General features: G+C 37.5%; 2 protein-coding genes and 1 long non-coding RNA gene across 4 annotated transcripts in view; 2 read left to right on the top strand and 1 right to left on the bottom strand.

Annotated features, from left to right (window-relative positions):
* The first annotated feature begins 410 nt into the window (after window positions 1-410).
* Window positions 411-20,229, top strand: LOC114142695 (polycystic kidney disease protein 1-like 2). The gene is made up of 41 exons (XM_028014100.1): window positions 411-729; window positions 1,111-1,269; window positions 1,727-1,915; window positions 2,442-2,552; window positions 2,793-2,940; window positions 3,303-3,532; window positions 3,726-4,136; window positions 4,216-4,325; window positions 4,429-4,570; window positions 5,068-5,269; window positions 5,386-5,497; window positions 5,574-5,715; window positions 5,805-6,002; window positions 6,224-6,366; window positions 6,467-6,646; window positions 6,738-6,875; window positions 8,292-8,438; window positions 8,522-8,646; window positions 8,718-8,838; window positions 9,646-9,774; window positions 9,873-10,098; window positions 10,367-10,557; window positions 10,639-10,869; window positions 11,037-11,138; window positions 11,198-11,376; window positions 11,464-11,610; window positions 11,696-11,895; window positions 12,935-13,161; window positions 13,244-13,457; window positions 13,540-13,997; window positions 14,402-14,498; window positions 14,595-14,735; window positions 14,827-15,012; window positions 17,128-17,458; window positions 17,542-17,675; window positions 17,759-17,886; window positions 17,975-18,135; window positions 18,271-18,481; window positions 18,603-18,704; window positions 18,780-18,911; window positions 18,978-20,229. The coding sequence occupies exons 1-41, from the start codon at window positions 411-413 to the stop codon at window positions 19,065-19,067; spliced, it is 7,344 nt and encodes a 2,447-aa protein (XP_027869901.1). The 3' UTR covers window positions 19,068-20,229.
* On the bottom strand, window positions 12,645-25,900 carry LOC114142696 (uncharacterized). The gene is made up of 2 exons (XR_003595096.1): window positions 21,349-25,900; window positions 12,645-13,051 (listed from the first exon to the last, which is right to left on the bottom strand). It is a non-coding gene; the product is annotated as an uncharacterized LOC114142696 (long non-coding RNA).
* Window positions 20,960-27,216, top strand: part of nfat5b (nuclear factor of activated T cells 5b) — a 37,190-nt gene continuing 30,933 nt past the window's right edge. The window contains exon 1 of one of the 2 annotated variants that reach the window (XM_028014096.1): window positions 20,960-21,262. In XM_028014096.1, the coding sequence (XP_027869897.1) occupies window positions 21,190-21,262 (73 nt within the window). In that variant the 5' untranslated portion in view covers window positions 20,960-21,189. The remainder of the gene's footprint in view (window positions 21,263-27,216) is intronic. The other variant, XM_028014098.1, reaches the window with a different exon arrangement.

Genomic DNA, 27,216 nt, shown 5'->3' with positions numbered 1-27,216 from the left:
TGGGCATGCAGTCTGTCCATATTACCGTCTGCTTGCTCAGACTGGAGAAAAAGGCAATCACAATTTCACTATAGAAGTGAAAATTGATATTTCAGATTTTACATTTGGAAAATAACCCTATAAATAAAATCAGATTTTTAATTACCAGATTGAGATTCATTAGTGGGGTTGTTGTGAATGTGAAGCTTATCTCCCTCTGCAGCTTGTGGCACCTTCAGTCATGGAGGCAGAGGAGCAATCAGGACTTATTGACAGAGCAATCTCACCTCTTTTCATACATGTGTGGGCGCTATTTGTGCTCAAGAATTATGGGCAGACCACAAAGCTGGGTATCCCTCCTTGTCCAAAGTGCTGCCGTCAGAAACCTTTAAAGCCACTGAGCTGCAATAGAAGCTGATCAGAGCACAGAGATGGGCAAAGTCTCTCTGACCACATACACTTTGGTGGTCTTCTTTCTTGCCTCCAGCTGTTATGCTGAGTTGGAAGAAGGTATTTCATGTTCTAAACACCAGACAGCCTTTGACGGAGCTTGCTATGAATTTGTGGGTCTGCAGTTTTCCTTTTTGAGAGCTGAGGGGTGGTGTGAGCGAGGTGGGGGACACCTGGTCTTCATCTTGAATGATGAAACACAGCAGTTCCTCCAAACACACCTAGAGCCAGATAAGGATTGGTGGCTGGGGCTGGCACCTGCATCTCCAAACCTCACACTGGATGTCTCTCCCACTGAAGGTAAGAGGATGAGTGAGCGTTAAAGTTTATAAAGTTTATTAACATGGTAGTTAGTAAATATTTTCCTGCTTGGCTGAACATTTCTATTAAAAATGCTTTTTCATAAGATTGCGGTTTACTTCATATTAAAGCAACAAATCTAACACTTTACTGATGATGTAGGTGGATTATATACTTTAGATCTGAACACAATGACTTCAGCTGTAATCTCAGCAGGCATCATTGGCATTGTTAGTAGTGTTTATTCACTGACACATGTGGAGTGACAAGCTCCAGATTTGTTTTTTTTAATGGAATTTTCCAATTTTCCATATACTGACACGTAAGCTTTGATTAAATAATTGCCGCTAGGGTTTTTTTTTTATTTTGTTTTTTCCCCAGGTTCTCTTGCATGGTTGGATGGTTCAGATGTCAGCTATAGTAACTGGGTAAACTTACCAGAGGACCGGGCGACATGTGGCTACATCCTGAGAGACACAGGATTCCAGTGGACGGCCACAGAAAATTGTACACAGGAACTGAACTTCATCTGCCAATTTGGTATGTTCCTTTTACACCTAAATTGTTTTCTGTCTAAAACAACTTCTAATTTCTTTTTTTTCTTTAAAAAATGAATTAGAAGTGCAACAACATGATTTTTTTTCTTTTTTTGAAAAAGTAAATAAATAAAAAAGGGCTGAAGACTTTGGAGAAAGTCTTTCTTTTTCCATCTACTTTCTGAAATGCACTGGCACAACTTGTAACAAATGAATGTGTGTATGACTGATTGTACAGTAGAATAGAGCACTTTGGAGTCCTCAGAATTGATCAATTACTTTTCAAATACAAGGCTTTAAGATTTGAGTTTCTTGGTTGGGAATGTCTAAGTGCATGATGATTTAACACCACCTTGATGTGACAGTGAAGCTTATGTTCCTGTAGTTTCCAGTTCCCGACAGGTTGTAACCTTGGTAGTTCCAAGAAGATTTATGCTAAATTGTGTAATTTTTCTTTGCAGATTTTGGAAGAACAGTTGCATGTGAAGGCCAAAATGCGACACTGCAATGTGGTTCGGGCCAGGTTCTAGAGATTGAAGATGCCTTCTACGGGCGAAAAACTGTTCACTATTGCCGATCCCACTTCACAGATTTACCAACATTCTCCCAGGAGGAATGCAGCTGGATTAATGTCCTGGAATCAGTAACAGGTAAAAGAGTTAATATGTTTAATTTTTTTCTTAAATAGATGCAAAAATTCATGAGGACATTATAAAGATTATATATATATATATATATATATATATATATATATATATACACTGCTCAAAAAAATAAAGGGAACACTTAAACAGGTGTTTAACACTTAAAGTGTTCCCTTTATTTTTTTGAGCAGTATTTATATACTGTATATACAGCATGTATATACAGTATATATATATATAGTGGAGTAGACTACAGTTTATTTTTGAAACATTTTGTTCGTTAGCAGCCCTGAATTATCAGCAACAGTTCTTTTAAAGGAAATATTGCATTTTGTATTTGCACTGTCTATCCTTTCTGCTGGAGGAGCTAAATAGATGGTCTGTGGTGTGTTTCTGCTTTGACGTTCAAATAATTGATTTTGCTAGTAACATTTATACAGACACACACATTTATTTGCTATACATTTAAGTTATGCTTTTTGATTCTACAAGCATTTTGTGTCCCATTCTCAACTTTCCAACATCTGTTCAGCTCATTGTCGTGGACTCCAGGCCTGCCAGGCTCCACTGGATCTGAATTCCTTGACTGAGCCGTGTCCCCTGATGCGAAGTTATCTCTCTGTAGAATACCGCTGCAAGGATGGTCAGATACAGTACATACACTTCCACTGATGTTAACCCTTTACATAATCTATCTATTTTTATGTAGTGTTTTTATCAGTGTTTATTTTACACGGAGGTATTTTTTACAAAGAAAAAACATCAGAGAAACACTTAACAGATTGTATTCTCAAAAGTAAAAGCATCATATCATTTCATGTGTCCTGGTGATGCTTGTAAAATAATTATTTTTACAAGTGTTGGTTATGTTGAACCATTTCAGGACTTCACTTATTGATGACTAACCTGACATCTGTTGTTGATAACGTCACCATCACTGTGAAGTGGCTGCTTCATCCATTTCACGGAAATTTAACTTGCACCGTGGATGCTGGAGACGGCCACATCATTGATCCATACAATCCAGAAGAGTAAGTAACACTGTGTAGCCAGACACTTTATATCCATAGTTAGTTATTAAAGTTTATATCTGATGGTCCTAATCTTAAGGATTAAATAAATCTCTGAGGGCGATGGGCAAATAACAATATTGAGCCATCCACCTTTATTGGCTCTGCTAGTAAATATATTTAAAAAGCTTTAAAATAAATGTACCTTTAATTGCAATAGTCGTGTGGTTTCTTACAAAAAACACTATAGTTCACAAGAATGCTTCTCATTATGCCGATAAATAGTTTGTATGATGAGCTCAGAAAATGTTGTTGTTGTGTTTAAACCCACCCTTAAAGAACTGTAAAGGCATTCAGAAAGCCGTCTCTTTTTCGGGTCACAGGACGGAGTCCTCCATCATACACAGATTTCAGCAGCCTGGTGTGTTTGTCGTTGTGGTTGAGTGCACTACCAATGACTGGCACGTCACAGCTCAGAAAAGTATAACAATTCAGGAGCCTATTGGAGAGTTCAGAGTGGCTAAGTGTTATGGCAGCAATGTGACAACAGATGGCACCAAATGCAACATACTTTATGGCAGCCCTGCTCAGATTCAGCTTGGTTTAGAAACAGGTGAGTCATGTTTCACAATTAAAGACTGCTGAGTATAATTAGATATGAATTTGACCTGTTTGGCTTGTAAAATAACTTACAAATGTAAATGGAATGGAGTAACATTTTTAAGGATAGACCAATATTTGCGATGAACATTTTTTTAAAGAATTGTGCTGATCAATTTCTCTGCTTTTCCCCTCCATTCTATAAGGTACAAGTGTTTCCTACACAGTTCATTGCAATGACAGTCAGATTGCAAATTTTTCAGTGGACTCGGGCGTCACACCTCACAACATCACACTGGAGGGGACTGTATTGGAAAGTCTTAAACATGGCTGCAACAATCTGACCGTAGCAGCATCTAACGGAGTCACACCTCACCCCGTGTCCACTGATATCCTGCTGTGCCTGCTGGAACCTGTAGTCGGCCTGCAGGCCTCAGTGATGGCAGAGTTGGATGCATGTCCAGACTCTCAGAATCTCAAAATCGGTGTGTCATTGGAGCAAGGAGCCCCAGTGGAACTGCTTTTTAATCTCACTGGGTTTAGAGACACGCTGACTGAGACCAGAAACATGCTAAATAACAGCCTGCATAATTACACATTCTCAAGCCCACTGGAAGGTATGCTTTAAGAATGGTTTCATTAAAAACACAACTGTTTCAAATCATTTCAGCTTAAATATATTTTTTTCCTACACAGAGCTTTTTCAAGTGAAGGTCCAAGCTGTGAATGTCCTTTCAAGTTCTCAGCTGGAAGTGGATTTAGTGAAAATACTTCAAGCTTGCCAGAATTACCAGGAGGGAAATACAGTATGTTTTAATTCAGTTAGTGGTAATCTTTTCCCTTTCTAGATGTTTTTTTCTAGATAAATATATAAAAAATGCATGTATTTTGTTGCTTTGTCATCTGCAGAAAGAAGACACTAAGATCCCAGGTGGCTTGGAAATAACGGCCTCTCCTGATAAGCAGGTTAACTGCAGTCAGACCATTGAGCTGAATGTAATTGGTGCTGAATCGTTGAAGAGCGATGGACTGATATTTGAGTGGCAATGTAGTAAGTTTAACAATCATTCACTCGCAACTAATGGTCATCAGTTGTTTTAAAGTCATTTTATCACTGGTCATATAGTGTTAGGTTTGCAGTTAGTATCTCATTTCCATGTGTGTTTCTATTCAGAATAAAGTAGGAAATGTTTCTAGAGTTAACATACCAGCAGATAATGAAATTCATCATGGGTGCTTCGTTTTCATCAGTGCTGTACGGGGTGATCAGAAAGCTTGGTGCACTGTTTACATGCCACACATTTTTGTTTCTATCTACACACCTCACAAAGAAAAATTCTCTGGTCTCAGCAAAGCCATAATAAGGGCTTACTCTATGCAGGTATTTGAAAGTGAGATATCATATTTGTTTTCATATACCTGATGACCTGCTTTCTGGATCAAAAGGTCTTAGAAAACTCTCCTAACATTTAGCTTGATATATCTGTGTTGTTGCTATTTTTCTCTATTTCCCCATAACACCGTTTTGTTTTGTCTTTTACATTGCAGGAGGAAATTGTTCTTGCAGAAATGCAACAAGGGGTAAAACTCACGTTATTGAAAATGATTGCCTTCCCTATCCATTTGAAATTGTTGAATACAGTTTGACTGTAAGGAAAAGAACATGGTTTAGGAAATGGGTGGATGTTGCCCAAGCATCTAAATGCATCAGCGTGGCTCCTTTAAATGAATTTCAAGATGTCACAATCAGGTAAAAAGGTTCAGAAATATTAAATAAGTTGTTTGTTTCTAAATAGTTTTGCTCATTTTTGATAATTTCATCTTATTCTAGCTGTTTGTTAATCTATTCACCCTTGGTGCTTTCAGTTGTGACAACTGTGATTCCTTATCCATGGAAGACGATGCAAAGCTAAGTCTCAGCTGTGCTACTACTTGCCCAGATGTAGTTTGGTTTATTCAAGATCCCAAACCATTAACGGCAAGTTTAATTTATTACTTATAAAAGTCAGTATCTTTTTACAAATGAATAATAACTTTTTTTTTTTATTCCTCAGGGTGATCTCAGTGAATGTTATACCAAAGCAGGAACAAGCCCACCCATTGAAAAACAACATGGCAGCACTGAATACACAGTTTCCAGCCAATATCTAAAATTGTCAAGGAGCATACAGCACAACATCAACGTGATTGCTTATGGTGTTTTCTCTTTACTTCATTGCACATGACTGCATATTACACCATTCAAATATAAGCTCACGTTTGTAATCAGTTTCGTTTTATTTTAGGTGAGAACGTCCTTGGTTTTGCCAAGTACATTATTCCAACACGAAGTCCTGAAACAGCAGCGCCTACTAATGCTCCTGATGCCCCTACATGTAGCATCTCTCCACACTCAGGAACTGTGCTTGATGCTTTTGAAATCACCTGCCAGCCAACATCTTTCTGCTCCACAGGCTGTATTTATTGTTTCAAGACCAACACAGGTGGCCCGTCATTTTATCATTCTTTCATACATAAATAATAAATATGTTGCTAAGGACATTATGACAATATATTATTGATAGAAAATGAAGGAGATGTTTGAAAGAAGGTAGTAGATTGTTACAACATGGTACATAAGACACAAATTTTGGTGTTTTTGTTTAGGTTCAATTAGATAAGATTACTGATAAACACAGCTAATACACATTCATTTATCTTTAAGGCAAACATTTGCGTTGCAGTAATACCAATGTGGCAAATCCAATCTTCTTGCCTCTGGGAGATGAGAAGAACAATCACGTTGTGTCTGTGGTTGTGACAATGAAAAATCAACAGACAACAGCTACTACAACTGTTGCAACTCAGGTTTGTTGTTTTCCAATACAAATGGAAAACCTTCAACTAAACATGAGTGCAGAAGTCCATGGTCTTGACTAGCTGAATAAACTGAATATATTTTTCCAAGGTATTGAAAAGTAACTCCAGTACCTCCATACCATCTCTGCAGTCTGCAGTGGAAGACACTGTAGATCAGCTGGAGCAACAGGGTCTGCTCTCTGGTGAGGCAATCGGACAGGTATTCACTTCTGTTTCGGACATGCTGAATTCAGAGACTGGGCAAGATCAGAAGGATGCAAAAGCAAAGGTACGAAAATAAGGTCCCAGTTGCATTAAAATCCAGCTTCAGAATTTATTTGATATTATTAATACCTTCTTTTTTTGTCTAAATATTGTAGCTCCGTGAGCAAATGTTAACCAAGATGACAGCAGTTCTGCAGGACAGGCCTAGCAACACGACTCGGGAAGTTCAAGTGACGGCCGAGGCTGTGGCTGGATTAACACAGATATCAGATGAACTGAGTGCTGCGGCTCAAGTACAGTAGACCAGCATAGAGTACAAAATGTATTACTATGTAATGCATTTAGTAATCAATCAGCAGTGCAGTTAAACAAAAATGAAATTATTACAGGAATGTGTTTTGAAATCTAATGTCCCTGGTTTACTGTGTCCAATTTTTACTCCTTGAACTATTTTTACATTTTATCATTCTTGAGAAGTGAAGGAAAAGGATAAATAGGAAACTAAAAATATCTAGCATATGCATAGTTTACAAGTCCCTCAGAGTAAATCCATCATAAACCATTGTTTTCTGCTACAGCTGCAGTAAACAGTGTTTGAGTTATGTCTCTAACAGCTTTGACAGTCTTGAGACAAAAATGTTTCATTCTTCATTGCAAAATAACTTGATCTCAGTCAGACTTTTCACTCAAAATGTCTTTTAAGTCACAAATTTTCAGTAATACTTTGGTTGAGGCCATTCTAACACATGGATTTGATTTGATCTAAACCATTAGTGTGTGGCCATGTCTAAGTATGTTTTTAGTTATCAAATACTGTTTCTGTTTCAAAAGTTTAATTAAACAGTTCTCTAATAAAATTCCAGTGCTTAGGATATTGTTTTATAATCTAACTTGGCTTCACAGTTTATAATAAACCACATTTTCTAATTAACTTCTGAGTACCTTCACATAACAGCACTGAGATTAAATTACATATGATTTGACTCTAATTGTGACTTCTGAGAGCAGTTACATTACATTGTACTCGGGGGGTGGCGGGTTTGAGTAAATGCTGTTGAATATAAGTGCAAACCACACTTTTTAGATTTGTAATTTGTGAAAAATCCCATTTTCTTTTCATCTCATTTAAATATGATGTGTTACTTTATCAGTTTGTCACATAATATTCCATTGAAATATGTTAAAGTTTGGAGTTGCAAGGAGTCAAAGTGAAAAAAGATTTAATTCATATTTTTGCAATGGCCTATATTGAATATTTGACAAAGATGGTAGGAATCCATACTCACCAAAAATAAAAACAAAAAAAAAAAACCTACAAGGATATTTCAAAGCTTGTGTACCTTTAGGTAACATACCTTCTAAATTTAAATGCTACGTCTATGGCCTTTTAGGGTTCACTCAGATTTACTAGGCTTTGGTTTATGTCTATGTCTACGCCAGAGTGAATTGCTTTTGTCAGTAAATGTAGGATTTCTCTGTTTAACCCTAATGTCAACACCACCTGAAATCAAGGTCTCTTAAAAATGTATAAAAACCCTTAATACCTTTTATAGAAAGCAGTTTCCCCCTGAGTTTAGATGACTGAACTAAATTTAAAGAAAAGTTTTCACTCACCCCATTATTGTGGACTGTTAAATGTTTTATTTTGAATTTGACTGGACTCCATGCTACACATGCTTATAATTCAGTTTGTTTTATGCCTTCTTCAGGAAGAAGCTGGTTCATTGTTGGTTAACCTCAGCTCCTCCCTCAAGACAATGACCATCAAGCCATCTGAAAGTGGAGATGAAGATATTTTACAAGCAGCTACACCAATAGTTGAAGCGGCTAGTAATATTCTGAATGTTTCATCAAATGTATGAACAAAATCTTCATAGATGCATATATGTGACTTTCTTTACTTATATGTGGTGTCTGACAAACATAATATCATACTTAGAAAAAAGTTTCAGATTTTCTTCTGGCTGGGATCAACAATCTTCAGAGTGCTTTGCTGAATAACAAGCAGTTGGATGCAAAGCCTGTGGTCATTGATTCTGGTCAGATCAGTGTGTATGTCAACAGGTAAAGGATTATTGGCACTCAACAACATAAATACTGTTTTTATTTTCCTTAATTTACTCTGTTTCATGAAGAATATCCTCAGACGACATGCAGACGCAGCACATAAATGTCCAAAAGAAAGGCTCCTCCAGCTTTTCCATTCCCTCACTACCAGCTGGCATTGTCTCTCCAGGGGAGCCAGTAGACATCAGAGTAAGTGTGTTCTCACAGGAGAAAAGCTGAAAAGTGTTATTTTTGCAGAGGCAAACACAGCCTCAAGGTCATAATCAGACAAAACATTTTGTATCTACTTTTCAGCTGGAACGCCAAAAGGCATTGATTGGTTTCCTTATTGAAATTTGGTAGAAATGTCAAAGAGACTTTGTTGGAATCTTTTGAAGTAACTTTGAGCAATTATTCTGCAGACACAGGTCAGCCAGTTAGGCTCTTTTTCACTAACTTGTATGGCTCTAGATCAGTTTGCTTCATTCATACACATATTTCAGTAGGATAGGAAGACACAAGTTTACTCCCAATGCCTTTTGTTAGATTCGTGAAGAATGCCAGAGGTAACACAGTTTGATAGATGAAGTCTCACATTTTCCACTTTTCTTTTTTTTTTGCATACTATCCTGTCACGGTCTGGTCGAAGAGCTGGGTGCCGAAAAGGAGTTCCAGAGCAGCAGAAAGTCTGGAGATCTATCAAAAGCCTTTCAAAACAGTTTAGACAGTATAAAAAAAGTAATTGATAGTCTAAACTTATTACAGGATAGAGTATACATCTGTATTGCTCTTGCACAATTAGAGTAATCATGGAAAAAGTCTGTCACATACAGGCAACCTTCTGTTTCAGATTATTACTTTTTTTATTTGCATGTACCCACATTTGTGTGAGTGTGCTTTCAGAATTTATGGTAATTGCCAAATAAATTCAGATTTGTAGACAACCTCTAAAGTAACCTAAGTGTAAACAAAATCTGACCTTTTAATGATTTCTGTCATTATGCTTTGCCCGTCTAGATGATGAGCTTTGAGAAAAACCCATTTGCTTGGAAGGAGGAAAACATCACAGGAACTGTGGCCTCGCTGTCTTTCACCAGAATGAACAGCACAGTCATACCTGTTGAAAACCTGCCTAAGGAAATAGAGGTCACATCACAAACCTTTCTGCATCTTTTATAGTAAACTGAATTTGGAGAATATTTGTGGAGCCATATTTTGTATGCATATATATTCTGGGATTTCAGATTCTTCTGCCCAGACTTGACGTTGGAGAGCAGAACAGCACAGTCCTTGACCTTGCCAATTTCAGCACATTAATGATTGACATACCATCACCAAAGGTGACCCTGGTGCTAAAACTGGAGCCATCTCAAGACATATCCTTCATGGTTTTCCTTGGATATAAAGTTTACCCACATGAGAAGAGTTATGTGGCCAAGACTCAGCTCCCACTTGAGAATGTAAATGAAGGTACTGAAGCCACATATTTTGATTTGGTTGTAAAGATATTTCAAATCTTCTGTTGACGGTAAAACGCAAAACATAAGCGTTCAGAGCAGAGCCAACTTACTAACTTAAACTAAATTTTTTTTAAAACAATCCTGCCCTGTTATTGTCCATTGAGGTCCTAAAATCCAGACATGTGACAACTTTCATTGATATAACAGGATGGCATTGTTTTCAAGCAGTTCTTTCTGTCTGTTCAGTTGAGAAAATAATGTTTGTCATTCTGACACAGTGGAAAAATTTACGTGGCTGCTGAGTCCCAAGGACCGAACAGGAGGAGCTGGAATTCATTTCCTCCTTGTAAAACCGATTGTTGAGCCTGGCGTCAAATCCGTCAATGCCACAGTGACTGTAACTTCCATTGCTGCTCAGTGCAAATACTGGAATGAAACCAAGTCCTCGTGGAGTGAAGATGGCTGCAGGGTGTGCAGAAAAACAACGCAGTTCACAGTTACTGTTTTATAAATGTATCAAGCTGAAACCTAGTATTGTTTGTTCTCCCAGGTCGGCCCCCTCACCACTCCGCTGGTCACTCAGTGCCTCTGTAACCACTTAACATTCTTCGGCAGCTCCTTCTTTGTCATGCCCAACCTGGTGGACGTTACCCGCACTGCCGAACTCTTTGCTACATTTGCTAATAATCCAGTAGTGGTGTGCTTTGTGGGATCCATTTTTGCTGCTTATCTGCTGGTGGTGGTATGGGCACACAGGAAAGACATCCAGGACTCTACCAAGGTCATTTTCATCAGATTTTGGTTTAACTTCAGGCATTTTTTCCCTTTCAAATATTGACTCAGCACAGTCAAATATCGACTGTGCCGAGTTGACAAATGCATTCAGAATATATTTGTCAAACATATTTGACTATAAAGCTACTTTTATTACTTGCCATCCACTTGCAGGTCAAAATAACGGTTCTTGAGGACAACGACCCTCTGGCAGAATATCGCTACATGCTTACTATTAACACAGGGCATCGCCACGGTGCATCAACTTCCTCTCAGGTGAGTGAAAGCATTATTGAATCCTCTTAGTCTACCCTGACTGACCGCCTGTGTTTTAGGTCACCATAACTCTACTGGGAACAGAGGGAGAAAGCGAACCGCACCACCTGACAGACCCTGAAAAACCTGTGTTTGAGAGGGGCGGGGTGGACATGTTTCTGTTGACCACACACTTTTCTCTTGGAGATCTGCAGAACATAAGACTCTGGCACGACAATTCAGGGGACCACCCTGCTTGGTGAGAGGAGAAGATCTTGTATGCTGTCCTACTTTAGTTAGTCGAAAAGCAATAGTTTTTAAGTATTCTTTTAAATTGAATGTACAGGTATGTGAATAAAGTGATGGTGCAGGATCTGGAAACTGGTCAGAAATGGCACTTTCTCTGCAACTCCTGGCTTGCGGTAGACATGGCTGAGTGCTGGCTTGACAAGGTCTTTCCTGTCGCAACAGAGTCCGATTTAAAGAGATTTAGGTAAGAGCTGCATTAAACAACTAACATTATCTATTAATTACACATTTTGAGTTGCTGTCATTTCTATCCACTCTTTCTTTTTTAGTAACTTGTTTTTTATGAAGACAGCCAAGGATTTTCAAGATGGGCACATCTGGTTCTCGGTCATTAGCCGGCCACCCTGCAGCACATTCACACGTGTGCAGCGAGTGTCGTGTTGCTTTTCCCTTCTGCTCTGCACCATGCTGACGAGCATCATGTTTTGGGGCATCCCCACAGACCCGTCTGAACAGACCATGGACTTAGGTATGCAACATACATATCTATTGTCAGTCTTTCATAATCCCTTAAACACATCTAGAAAATATTTTTATTTTTGGTTTTTGCTGAACCTTATCTTCATACAAACCAGGAAATGTTTAACCTGCAGATGTTTTACAGTTTCCAAAATACAAATTTGAAAAGTTTGGTGTGTTTGTACTTACCACAGCCCTCCTGTCTGCTTTGTTAATTATTGCTTTTCTTGTCTAGCTTGTTAGTTTAGGTGGATGGCCATGTATTGGTAGGTTTGCAGATGTGTCATGCTTTTCCATTTTTGGATGATGGATACTGCGTCGGGCATTGTTTTATAATGTAATTTTTCCTTAAAGTTCTTAAAAGTTGTATCCCTGACATGTTTGCTGTGTTTTTTGGTCTTCATGATACTGTTTATTCATTAATGTTGTCTAACAACCCCCTGTAAATTCACAGAACAGTTGAATTTATACAGAGATAAATAAAATACACAAAACCCGCAGAATTGACTTCTGAAGGCACTTAGTTACACTTGATTTTAATCAGTGTTTAAAGAATGAACAAACTAAACACAAATGCATTCCACACCTTTGCGATTTTTATTAGTAAAAACAAAAAGTTGAAAATCATTCACTATTTTGCTTCCATTTTACAATTATGCAGTATTTTCTGTTTTTCTACCACATAAAATACCAATTAAATACATTAATCACAAAATACATTATGCGATAAAATGTGAAAAATATAGCCAATTTTTAAAAATATTTCTTTGTTTTTGTCACTGATGTTGTGATAATTAGTCTTTTCATTCTTCAACCAAGTTTTTCTCCAACTCCTCTCCATGTTCTCTTTGCTTCCTCTGCTCAAAGAAGTTAATTAAGTCATGCAGCAGGAAGAAATCACATTTTCCATTTTTCATAATCATAATCCACCATAATGTTTTACATAATCTGCTAAAAAAAACAAATATTAAAAGTCCTAATAAAATTTTTTACCTGTTGCTTTACTGTATAAAATTAGACTAAACTTAAAACCTACCTTTATGTTGCAGGTCACATTGAGTTCACCTGGCAGCAGGTTATGGTTGGATTTCAAAGTTCCATCATCATGTTCCCCATCAATCTGCTTATCGTCAGCATCTTCAGAAATACTCGCCCGCGAGACAAAGCTGCCAAACCAGAAGGATTAAAGCAGGGCAACACAGTTAGAGTTTCTCCCTCACAGACTTCATCTCCTCCCACAGAGATCAAGCACATCACTGCAGACACTGTGATCAAGGTGAAGTAATAGAAATCCAAAGAGTTTATGGATGCAGTCTGTCTCTTCTATATGTGTTAACTACTTTGCATGTATACATTAGGACATAAAGAGAATTGCACAGTCGCTCTCAAAGGCCATGAAGAGTCCACCACCACGTTTTGAGTTCCATCCAGGTCAGCAGGCAGACATAAACACACTGCTGTCTCTGGTGGAGGACATCATTAGACATCAGAACAAAATGGCTGGAGATTTCTATTCAAACCTTTCCAAGGCAGACAGCATGACCTTGAGTTTGGGTGCTGTGAATCTACAAGGTGAAATGTGTTCTTGTTAATTTAATTGACTGTACATTGTTTAAAATATAATTGACCATCCTTATGCCGTTACTCTTTATAGAAAACGGATTGTGGGTGAGCCCAGAAAAGACTTTTGATGAAGCTCAAAAGAAGGCCAACAACAGTCGGTACTTGTACAAGCAGCTGCGTCATGTCGAGAAGGAGCTTCGTCTACTGGGACCTTCTCGTTTTCCAAACACCAGCAGCTACAACAGGGCCATGCAGCAAGTCCAGGGAATGAAGAGTCACTTGGAGTTCCTGCTGGATGGAGATCAGCTGAACCGCAGCCCTAGTCCTGAAGAAAGCATCAGCAGCAGCGCTGAAAAGAAGCGCAGCCAGGGAGGGCTGCCATGGTGGTTTGTGTTTGTTGGGTGGATTTTGGTCATTGCAACCAGTGCTGTGTCAGGATACTTCACTATGATGTATGGGCTGACTTATGGGAAGGACCAGTCTATAAACTGGCTTATTTCCATGGTGGTGTCCTTCTTTGAGAGTCTCTTTATCACCCAGCCTCTAAAGGTAAGTAGCAAGATGCAGATCAAACTGAAAGAAAATACTTATTTCTGTTTGACTAAATTCTCAGTTTTCTGAATAAATAGCCAATAGGTTATTGGGTTTAGTAACAACTTAGTAAATCTATAAAATAAAGTAATAAGATACTTATTAAACATATTACATTTTTGCATACAGGCAAGAGCATTCTTCTAAAACAGGCATCATATCGTACAACAATGGAAATACTTAGCTAAAACAAGGGTCAACAAAATCAATGTCCTTTATAAAGTAAATGTAGACTACACCAAGAAATCAGAAATAAATGCACAAAATACCAATTTCATTATTAATGACTATTAGGGCACAAGTTTTTACAATAACTTATTTTAAGTGCTGTTGAAGTAAACTTTGAAAATCTTTTGTCCCAGGTTCTTGGTTTTGCTGCTTTTTTTGCTCTTGTTCTGAAGAAGGTTGACCAGGAAGAATTTGGAGAACCTCAGATAGACGAGAAGCTCACTCATCCAGGTTTGTGTTCTTCATTTTTAAAACTAAAAAAATACTAATAATATTGAAAAGATTCCTTTAAATATATCAGTACACTGAATGCATTTTCTTCCTCAGATGATCCTGATGTAATGCAAGTAGCTAGAAGAGACAGCACATGCAGTTTCTACCAGCCACCACCTCCTACTGACATCGAGAGGATGAGGAAAAACGTAATTCAAGAGCAGAAGGTTTTTGGCCTCATCAGGGAGATACTTGGTAGAGTTTCACTGATGGCAGCAATATTAGTTATGCTAATAATAAAACAATGCAGTTTGACTGATTGATGTAAAACGTGTTTGTGATGCAGCTTACATGGGATTCATGTGGGTGTTGCTTCTGGTGGCGTACGGTCAGAGGGATCCTAACGCTTATTTTCTGAGCCGACACATTCGACAAAGCTTCAGCAAAGGAATCTCCAACACCATGAGCATTCAGGACGTGTTCAACTGGGCAAACACTACCTTGCTGAGCAACCTTTATGGAGATTACCCAGGTCATTTTCCTGTGATGGAATTGCCAACATGTGTCTTTTCAAACACAAAGCTGAAAAATATGCATTTATTTATGTTCGTTAGTTCTTAATATCAATTTTAGTACTGTTGATTTTTAAAATAGCTGACTTATTTCTAATTTTTGTAAAGCTTTGTTTTTCTTAATGCAGTAAGAAAACTAAAAATATTTTGAATTGAAAGGCAATCTCTTATAAATATGCTTCTGAATATGATTGTGTCTTATAAAGCATGCAGTCACATTCAAGAAATTAGATTATTGAAAAATTCATTTATTTCAGTAACTCAATTCACTAATTCAAATGCATTATATAGATTGCATTTTAAACCTTTTTTAAGCCTTTATTTCTGCTAATTATGATGTTTTTCTGCTTAAAACTAATAAAACACATTTCATTTTTTATGGAAAATTAGATCACAAGGTTATTTTCTAAAAGTACTTATTTATATAGATCTCTGAAATAATATTTCAATTTATTGAACACGACTATGCATATAGTAAAGCATTAAGTCAACAATCTAAGTCTTAAAGAAATTAAAACCTCAATTCCTATTTAGTTGTGCAACATCTTAATGAAAGTAAATATAGTGACAAGGGGATAGTTCTATTTATTGTGTACAACTAAACATAGAATACATATCAGATGTTTAATGTACAAGATTGTCTTCCTTTTGAAAATGTATTAATACATTTGGAAATTGAAGATGATATATCTAAAAAAAAAAAAAAAAGCAGAGACGGGGCCACTTTTACCCTTGTGAAGAATTCACCTGATCTTTAACAAACAACACACTATAAACATCCGAGAACTGAGAAGACCGGTTCTTGTAATTTTTGGACAGAAATGTTGTCTCATTCTTGTCTTAAAATAAGGGCTGGTCCACATTCCTGGGTTTTCTTTGCCACAAAGTTTTTTTGTTTCATAAGACACAAATGTTTTCAGTTGCTCAGAGGTTTGCACCCCAGGCAGTCCTGTGCAGCGCCCAAACTCTTGTACCAGAGTCATGCTTTTGTAATAAATGCAGTGTGCTGTTTAGCAACTTCTTGCTAAAATATGCTATGCTATCTTTATTTTTATGGAAGCATATGTTGTAAAACCTTTATTTTATCCAGATTTTTGGGGGCTTCCCAGATGTGTAAGATGCCCATGGTGTTGGCACTAAAGCATCCCAATACTAATAGAAATGCTGGCTTTTGAGCTAAATGATGATTCAATCTGTTTGGACCCTCTGTTCTTTAGCATGGAGGATATTGCATCTGTGGTTTAAAAAATATGTCCCATATTCAAAACTTCTATCCCACAGATAACAGGTACTGTGTTAAAAAACGCTCTATTGTGTGTGTGTGTTTTTTTTTTTGACAAACTGTGTTTACAAGCAGTCATTTGTGGGAGCTTTATTTTGCCCATGTGTGATTACATATAAAGGAATTAGACTTGTTTTTAATGTTTTCTGCCTGGAGGCCCACTGTGTAAGTAACATGCAATTTTTACTTTCAGTCTTTTGCAGAGAAAGAAACACACTTCCAGATTCTTAAAATTTATTAATAAACCATTGTGAACCATGGATAAAAGGATATTCAAAAGCTTCCCAGTGTTCCACCTTTTTTTTTTTTAACATTCAGCCTTTTCACATTCATGAGCATCTGATCATATTTACTTCTGAGCAATTCAGCATCCCTAAGCTATTTTTATGCCCAGTCGTCCTATTCGCATATGGTGGATTAATTTAATCAGATGTAAAATTCGCCTACAGCTGCTGATTAGTAGAACTATTTATTAGACAGACCTGTTTCCATGTTCTAAACATGTGAAATTTGTTGTTACTATTGAATTCTAATTTGCTTTTTTTTTTTTCTAAAATATGTGCAATTTATTAGTTTAAGCATTTGATATGTTTATTTAGTTCTTCCATGAACAGTCTGGATTTATACACTTATTTTATTTGTGATTTTTTAAGTGATCCAGTGAGTTAGCCCATGGAGTTGTATATCAGACAGATTTTATTTTAGCAAAGTAGTTCCAATTAGACAGAACTAACATTGTTTAATAAGTAAATTTCCTATGTTAATGCTCTTTGTGCATCTTCTCAACCGACAGGTTTTATTACGGATGGAAACTCAAAACTGGTGGGTAACGCTCGTCTCCGCCAGGTGAGAGTGCAGAAAAACTCATGTCGCGTTGCCCACATCATGCAGGAGTCTGTGCCAGACTGTCACACTCCTTATTCCTGGGAGTCAGAGGACATGGGCTCCTATAGCCCAGGTTGGAATCTGTCTGTAGGAGATAACACATCACTGAACCCCCACAGTGCATGGGTGTACCGATCTCAGAGTGAGCTGAGGGCATTTCCCATCTGGGGCAGGGTCATGCTTTACAGAGGAGGCGGCTTTGTCATCAATCTGGGGCCAGACTTACAGAGGTCAAGAAGGTAGATTTTTTAAATATTTGAACAATTTATCACATCAAAATGGGAGAACATAACATTAATCCTGTTTCATCCTTTTTTTCTAGAATCCTCAAGTACCTCCATAACAACACCTGGTTAGATGTGTACACCCAAGCCATCTTTGTTGAGTTCACTGTGTACAACGCAAATGTGAACCTCTTCTGCATTGCTACGCTGATGCTGGAAACCACAGCCATTGGTTAGCCCTTCAGGTGCAGCTTAAATATTGTGTTTGGGCTGCTGATCAAGAACTAAGACTTTTGTGCTTTTATTTGGATCCAGGAGCTTTCCAGTTCCGCAGTGAGCTTCACGGTGTTCGTCTTTACCAGTCAACGGGTGGCCTCCACGTCTTCGTCATGGCCTCTGAAATTGCTTATTTTCTCTTTATTATCTACTATATGTTCGTTCAGGTACATTAGCATATTTGCTACATTATGTATATTGTAACATATATATTACACCTAGAAGTTTGACACAAACTCATTTTTCTATTCATAGGGAAAGCTAATGAGGAGCCAGAAGTCGTCTTATTTCAAGATAAAGTGGAACCTGTTGGAGTTGGCGATAATAATCCTCAGCTGGTGTGCACTGTCTGTCTTCATCAAGAGAACTTTACTGGGAAAGAGGGATATAAGTTTTTATCAGAACAACAAACACCAGTAAGAGATGGGGAAATGTTCTTTTTTATATTTGTTATGAAAGAAAATGATTCCATAGATCAAAAACTATATTGGTCTAATGTAAACTAAATACACGTTTTAAACATGAGCTGCTTCTTTTTCTTTTGTGTCCAGATTTGCCAGTTTCCATGAGACAGCCCAGGCAGATGCAGCGCTTGGGTATCTGATTGCCTTTCTGGTTCTGCTGGCTACAATCAAACTGTGGCACCTGCTGAGACTCAACCCGAAGCTGCACATGATCACGGCCACACTGCAGCGAGCTTGGACTGATATTTCAGGCTTCCTGGTGGTCATGACCATAATGTTCTTGGCTTACTCCATTGCCGTGAGGGCTTTCCCACGCTTAACATAAACACTTTGCTGGAGTTTCAACAAACCCCTACGTTTTGTTAAATAGACTGCACTTGAAAGCACTAACTCACAGGCAGTATCTCTTCTTTTTTCAGTCCAACCTGATGTATGGGTGGAAGCTTTACTCTTATAGGACTCTGCTTGATGCTGCACAAACTATTGTCAGCTTGCAGCTTGGTATTTTCAACTATGAAGAGGTTAGTATAAGGCTGTTGCAATTGTAGACAATAACAGATGATCTTTTTATAAATGCATTGCTTCTGATCTGCCAGGTTCTGAACTACAATCCAGTGCTCGGGGCTTTCCTTATTGGTTCCTGCATTGTGTTCATGACCTTCGTGGTGCTGAACCTCTTCATCTCTGTTATTCTTGTGGCATTCAGTCAAGAACAGATACATCATAAGGTAAGTTATAATCCCAAAATGTCTTAATATTGTAGTATGCTCTTATCATTCTTTTTGTTCTTGCAGCCATCAGAAGAAGAGGAGATTGTTGACCTGATGTTGATCAAATTCTGCAATATGTTTGGACTCAAATGTCAGAAAAAAGTGGTTGCCTAACTGTTATTCTTCTGAGGAAAAAGAATGACATTTTTTTCTGACTCTAACATAAAATAACAGAAATACATTGGTTCAGTCACAGTCACTGTAGTTTGCTTTATTTAGTTGCCAAATGCCTTTGCACTGTATGAGTCCTTGTAGGTTAATCAGTCGTGTTCATATCTAGGGCTGCAGATTATTGTATGACATGCTATAAAACTATTATGTAATAGCAGCTAAAGATTATGGGCAGTGAGACACTGCAATTAGGAAGCATTATTTTGTTAGATTAATAATTAGTGAAAACAATATAAAGTTTTGCATAATCTAATTGTGACTTACTCAAACTGAAGCGTGCCTCATAAAATGCTTTGAATCTTTTGTCGCTTCTGCCAGCTCTAAGCTCAAATTTAGAAGCTATTTCCAGTTCACCATAAATAAAAATATAGAAAATGGAAATAATCACTGGTTTGATTTTTGTTGCAAATAAATTTAATAAAAGGAACAAAATATTAACATTTAAGCATGAAGTTCATGTTGGAAAAACCCAAGAACAAGTTTACGACGAAGAAACATGAAAAATTTGAGTGCTGAATTTTGGATTTTAACAGTCATCAACATAACTTTACCATGTCTACTGTCAAAATACAGACTAGTATGCAATTTGCCTTGGAGCTCAATGAGCCATAAACCTCATTTGCCACCTAAGTTGCCAGGTATTGATGCACCTGTTGCCCAACAGCAGATTTACACACCATGTATGAAGATTTGTCTCCCAGTTGTAACTAGAAAGTCTGTATTGGAGGCAGTTTTGATAAAGATATATATATTTATTTTTTTTGGCAGAATTGCTTACATTTTGCTGAAAGCAAAAACTGTCTCCTCTAAAGGCTGCTAAATGTCGTGTAAATGTTGTCACAGAATAAACAGTTTCACTCACAACTTCTGTTGTGTTAAGCTTAGAAGAGAAAACAAGCAGAATTTGCCTGTCAGTGGAAACATGTTTAAAATCTGATATTGGTCACAAATATGTTGAAATTCTGAAAACTGTAGTTGTTAGGGTGCAGCACATACATGAACAGTCCACATTAGAAACAAATCTCACTATTTCATTGGTCAATGCAGCATTGTGAGCAAATGCATAAAATGTGCATTTTTAAAAATAAAACTATTCAGTTTTTGATTATAACATCCATCCATCCATCCATTTTCCGTTCACCCTTGTCCCTAATGGGGTCGGGAGGGTTGCTGGTGCCTATCTCCAGCTACATTCCGGGCGAGAGGCGGGGTACACCCCGGATAGGTCGCCAGTCTGTCGCAGGGCATCGATTATAACATATATGTGATATCCAAAATACTGCATGTGGGGTGTGCTTTCTTTTTTCCCATGAATGTAACTGAGTTCGTCTCAGCATAGCTGACTAGTTTGGCAATGGGCAATCCAACATTTGGTCCAACATTTCTAGTTCTCAAGCAATAAAATAAGTGAATAAATAAATATACACATTCAATTACTGTGTTTGTGCCTTTCAAAAATAATTGTTTGGTTAAAAAAACAAATAAACAAATTTGTGTGAAATTTAATCAACGTACTGTAAAAAAACCCTGATGTTTGACCTTTTCTTATTTCTCCAACATCCTCTTTCCTCCCATCTACAGCTAAGTCTTGGGTAACATTTATTAGAATAAGAAATATAATTTTTCTCCGAGTAGAATTAGTTCTATAAATTCTATAGAGACTGCAAATATTAAGTTAAATTCTCAATTTAAATTGCAAAGTTATATTCTGACAAATCTATTTTCCCCCAAAAAACATAGTAGTTGTGGAAGCACACAACATCATGAGGAATAATCTGCACGTCCCTCGTACGTGTAGCGTCACAAGCGTGTGGGCGTGATTCCCCTCCGGTCGTCCGTTGACAACAAACATGAGTCGTGGGCGGACGGAAGAGGGACTCACAACCAGAGTGGCAATATAGACAGTTAACCAATAGTAACGACAGAAAACTCAGGCCAGAATTGCCGTCCGTCCCTTACAAGTTCTGTAGTTTGCTAGTCGTGAGACAGGTAACAGTTTTTTTTCCAAATCCGTGACGCTGTAAGTGACCGAAAGTGTCCGGTTTCTACAGCCAGAGGGATTGCGATGCCCTCTGACTTTATCTCCCTCTTCAACGGGGACCTCGACCTGAATTCTCCCGGATCCCTGTACTCTAAAGGTAAACAAAGTTCCTCCACTGTACTTGTTCTGGCAAAATAGTTTGACATTTCTGTTATTTGGTGTGTGGATGTGTAACAACTTTACCTGAGTTCGTTCTCAACGTGTGTGTCGGCGGCGTTCACTTTACTTCACTACCATTCACCTATAAACCACCTCCTGTCACATGCCTGCACATGAGCCGAAGTAAAATTTTGGCTCTCCTACGCAGCCTTCACGGATACTCGTTTCGTTTTTGCAGTCCCCTGCTCATGTTTTGGGCGCGCTGAAGCCCCCAGCTGCTCACACACACCGGTCAGACCAGTTTACTATCTATGCCAGCCTAAAAACCCCACTATCTATTTTCTCTGGTCTGTTTGAATAGGCCGTCGATGCCCTCCGCCCCCGCCAGGCACTTTACACATGCACACATATGCAGGCACTGCACTGCTCCCAGAGCGGCGCTAGTGGGACCATTAACATAAACTGTGTAATCATCAGCAAGGTAGCCTCAGGCAACCTGTGGATAGAAAACTGAACTCCATTGAACTCATAACAACAGGTGCAATGTTGTAAAGTCGGCATTCTTCTGTTATCTTCGGCTTTATTTATTCTGCAGACTGTTATAACATGAGCATAATAAAGCTAATTAGTTTATCAGTTAAATAAGACTTTGGCAGAATAACTGCTTTTTATAAAAATCCCTACACCTTCCATCTAAACATTTTAACCAAACATGCAAGAATGCAATGTTTATTTGTTTTGTTTTTTGTCGTTGTTTAGCTATCAGTCACGATACGCAGAGTTGGTATGCATTTTTTTTGTACTATGAAAAATTACAATAAGCTATTTCAGTTGCTTTTGTCTGCAGTTGGGCGTGGTGGCAGGGATACCTCAGAGGGTCAAAAAGCACTACCAAAACCATTATCTCTTTTTTGCCTTAACAATGGAACTTTAGTTTCACAGCAGAAGAGGGTCTTTCTTTTTATATGTTCACATTCCTTGACCATGGTTTTATTTGTCTTTGTAGATAATCCAACTCACGTGTAAATGAACTAATTGGAGGGCTGTTTACAAAGTGCAACACATTCTGAAAATTTAATTCTATTTCACAACAATGTTGGGGGGGAAAAAAAAAAAGATCTGGACAAGCAAGTTGAAATCTAGCCCTTTGAGAGACAAACAGTTTAGACATAACTCAACCTCAGCTTTTGATTCATAGGTGATGAAAGACAAAGTTAACTTGTCTGAGCTTAGTTTTACAAAATGCTTAGGTCATACTTTTGGATATTTTTTTGTGACCAATGCCCCAAGCTGTTGTACACAACATTGTAAGAGATGATGTGTGTCAGACAAAAATAACAGTTTTAGTTTAGTTTTTTGTGTAGAAATTTTATGTGCAAAAATAAACTTAAATCAAGACCTTTGTTAGGATTTAAGTTAATTGTGTTGTGCAAAAACATCAAAATACAAGTTGGCTTGTATGCATCAGTTGGGTTTCTTTACATTGAGAGCTTAGGCTGCTCGAGGGAATACTAAAGGTCAAAAGTGTCCAAAGTAGGTTCAGTGGCCTGCTCCTTATGGTTATCCATTCACTTTCTATGCATGCTTCTTCCTTGCAGGACGGCAGATATATTGTGAGTTATTTACACTAGTCAATGGGCGAGAAGCTGGGTAAACCCCTGACAGGTCACCAATCTATTACAGATCTAGAAAGAGATAGAAAATCATGTTCACACTCACTTACACCTAAGGTCAGTTGGAAGGAACTATTGAATTAAAATACATGTTTTCGTAAAGTGGCAGGAAATTTGATGAGCTGAAAAGAACCTTGCCTTATTTGTTTATTATTTCTTCATTGTACTCAGCAGGCATGTCTACATCCACTCTCCAACTACCCAATCCGTTGACTTCAGCTGTTCTTGTCACTTGTCCATGTCGTAGTACTTATTCCTCTAAATTGTCCTGATTGTAGATTAAACCTTTTTTTTTTTTGCAATAACTTGGTTGTTAGGTTCATCCAGACTGAGAAAATCAAATCAAATGTAATCCAGACATACAAGCTTCATCTCAACGACCTATTTCAGAAAAGGCATCAATGCATAAAATATTTTCTTCGATATATTAATGGAGAATACACATAGAAAAAGAAACATAAATGTAACACAATTTGGAAAATGGCCTACAAGGTAGCAAACCAATATTTGCTACCTTTGAGGTCAGGCTGAGCAGATGATGAATAATACCTTTTATAGCTGTGTTGAAGGCCAACACACCATTATAGCCTATTCAAGGCTGTACTTTATTATTCACCAATAAACTCAAATAGTACATCTTAAGATCATCCTTTAAAAGTCCTCCATTTCACCATTAGGTACACAATTTATTCCTCTTATCAAAGAGGGTAAATTATTTTAATGTGTAATAAACGTTGACAAAAGTTGGTTTTTTGGTTTTCCAATGTTATATCAGATAAATTACAGCCCTTAAAATTAAGATTCCTGATTCCTAATTACTAATCACACTCTTGTATATCTTTATCAGCTCAGCTGTAACATGTAGTAGCATTATTGTGACATTGTTTTGTAAGTCAACTTCTCTGGTCTTTTGCAGATTTACTCTGTTGTTTGAAAGACTCACAGTTGTGAATATTGATGAGTTGTACCCAAAAATGCCCATAAATTCAAGTAGATTTGTTTTTTTGTTCTTTTTCTTTTTTGATATCTATGTAGCATCTAGTTTTGTTCTACTTTGGGCAACAAAATATTTGTAGGGAGCTCATTTTTAGCTTGAGAGTAGTCCAGGGAATACCAAGGAAAAGCAGAATGCTTTAACAATAGCTCTCAAGACAGGAAGGCATTTTGTGCTACTTTTTGTAGTCCGTGAGGGAGTTCTGGTTAATGATTGTATTAAAATACCTTCCCAGCAGTTTCAGTGTAAAAATGAAGAATGTTATGGCTTCAGTATTCATTCTGGTTAGCCTGTTTAACAATTGTAAGCCCTCAGATCTCGACATAGTTCTTTTTTTATTTTTTATTGACACCCACCTTAGCTTGGTCAATAATTAACTCTTGGTCTCCTCTGTGTATAAACCGAGGTTTAAATAACACTCTATTAATATTGACTCTACTGTGTCAGGCAAACTGAGCGGCATGCGCTTAAAAATACTCAACTGCCTTGAAAGCTAGCAGATACAAAACCCAAACAGTATGACGGGGAAAAAATGGAAAACAGAAGATTTATTATTATTTGCATTAGATCGATTTGTATTGCAGTTGGCACACTGTCAACTGTGTCATGTTCTTGTTGTGAGCTTGTCTCATTAGTACGATATGATCTCAGATATCCATTTCAATAAGAACATCGTGACTCATTAATCTTGAGAACTTGAAGTCCTAGTAATATTATGGAGAGGCAATGTTTTGTTTTTGTTCAGAACATACTCGGTGACGTCTTCATCAGTTAAAGCATCAGTCCAAACCTGTTCTGCATACTTCCGACTCTCGCTTTAGTTGGCAACCATACCCCTGTATGGTATGCTGTAATATGATCAGGAATATTTTTTTTTAAAACGAAAATATATATTTTTTTTTATCCTATTTCTAATATTCTTGAATTACTCACTTTTGGCATAGGTCACATACACTAACCAGCCACCACTAGAAAACTATAGCATGACAGCAACCCGATGCATAAATGCAATGAAGAAGACTTGTTGAAGTTCAAACCAAGAAAAGAAGGTGAATCCAAGTGTCTTAAATAATTCAGAATCATTTGGTTTACTGGGATTTTTATGCACAACCAAAAAAGAATTGTCTGAAAAGTCGGTAGGGCTGTTGTGTGGATATACCGTAAATGTCCTGTTTATGTCAGAAGAATTTGCAGGTTGTTTCAAGATTAAAGAAACAAGACAGTTATTCAAATTACATCGTTTTACAACCAAAGTAAACAGAATACCATCTCTGAATGTGCAATATGTCAAACTTTGAAGGAGAGGCGCCACAACAGCAAACCTCCTGGCAGCAAAACACAGGAGACTGAGGCTACACTTCACAGTATTGGAAAAATGTTGTCTGGTCTGATGAATTAAGATTTCTGCTGCAACATAATGCAAAGATCCATCCAACCTTCTACCAACAGTTAAGGCTGGTAGTAATGGTGTGGGGAACATATTTATTAACATACATTGGGCTCCATACTACCAGTTGATTATTGTTTAAAGTATTGTTGCTGACCATGTCCACGAATCTCCCTGTATGCTGGGCCAAACGTGGCTGAAGAAACCTTTTGCTTTGGTTGCCATACCTTCATGGTCACTACTGGGTCAGTTATCATGGGTGTCACTTCTCAGTTATGCAAAATTGATATCTTGACTAGCAAGATATCATGTTAAACACCTAGATGAAGGGGGTTAAGGAAATGGAAAGCGTACAGATCAACATATTTGGATCTAAAATGTTTTCTGTTCTCATTACTGCCCCTTTGCTGCTTTAAATATGACCACAACAATTCATCTGTTTATTTCAAAATACAGTTCTGGAAAAATGAAGAGCCCACTGCACAGAGCCCCAATGAAAACCTCTTGGTTATTCCACCAAATATTGATTTCTGAACTCTTCCTCAGTTAAAACATTAGTAGTGTTGTTTCTAAATGAATATGAACTTGTTTTCTCTGCATTATTTGAGGTCTGAAAGCACTGCATCTTTTTTGTTATTTTGATCATTTCTCATTTTCTGCAAATAAATATTACATTTTTACTTAAAATTTCAGAGACATGTTGTTAGTAGTTCATGGAATAAAACAACAATGTTCATTTAAATCAAACATATATGTATTAAAAGTAAAATCAGAGAAAGATATCATTTTAAATTGTCTCTTAATTTTCATCCAGAGCTGTATATTTTGTTTCTAAAAAGCAATTAGTGTGATAATGCTTGGAATTCTCACCTCTTAAAGTTGTGTGTGTGTGTGTTTATACCCTTATCTTCTGCTCAATCTCTTTGATTAATTATTAACGCTCGGCAAACTTCAATAAGAAGTCTAATCGGGGTCAGGTCAAAATATCGCCTCCTTTGGTATTTACTGCACACTTGTGACTTTTTTTGGTCCGCGACAAATCAATGTCTGAGTGGTTTAACCTGTTAAGGAGCCTGGAGGTGTTACTTGGCTATCCGTCTTGTGTGAAATTGCAAGTTGAAGTTGGATTCTCAAACAGCTCCTTATTTTAACATTTTTCTTGAAATAATGTGTTGCCCATTTATCTAAATACTTTGGCCAGCAAGTCTGGGCTTGGGTGCAAAAATACAATTCAAAAAGTTGCTACATAGAATAAAACAACACCAAAAGCTCAATATTAAAGCTAATGTTACTCTTTGCAATACCACTTGTGCATGTTCCACACTTTATCAGAGGAGAAAAGCAGTTTTTAAATCTGCATCTTGGATGTTTTGCATGCACAACAGGAGGCTATAATAAATTTGTACGCTGTGCAACAAAGTTGTCACACTCAGATGACCTCTGAAGTATTACAGGCATGCTGGTGTTACAGGTTTTCCATTCTGCCAGAGGTGCTTCTTTTTAGAATAGGAGACTTTTGTTTCCTGGTCCTGTTTCAAATTAGCTGGTTTACTGTGTTTATGTAATGAAAGCAGATTTTCACCTGTTAAGTGTAGATACTTTTGTTCTGGACAAATGTTGCAGGATATCAGGGTGTCACTGAGAAACAGGACAGTGCCATGGCAGAAGTCTGCATGTGCTAATGTTTTTTACCCAGTAATGCTTAAGATCTTTTTAAATTTGTTGTTAATTAGCAGAATCAAATTCCATGAATGTGGTTTCCATTCATTATCATGCAAATAGTTCAGTCTCTCCACGACCATATGCAGATTAAATATTCACTTTTACATTCTGCAGTCTGAATGTGGACAGTGTAAGGGAGAGAAGAAGCATTCAGTATGACCAGTGCTTTCGCTTGC

The sequence above is a fragment of the Xiphophorus couchianus genome, chromosome 4, assembly GCF_001444195.1.
Source record: "Xiphophorus couchianus chromosome 4, X_couchianus-1.0, whole genome shotgun sequence".
NCBI classification, from domain to species: Eukaryota; Metazoa; Chordata; class Actinopteri; order Cyprinodontiformes; family Poeciliidae; genus Xiphophorus; species Xiphophorus couchianus.
The sequence above is the reverse complement of the archived record's forward strand: the minus strand, read 5'-3'. Positions and strand labels throughout refer to the sequence as shown.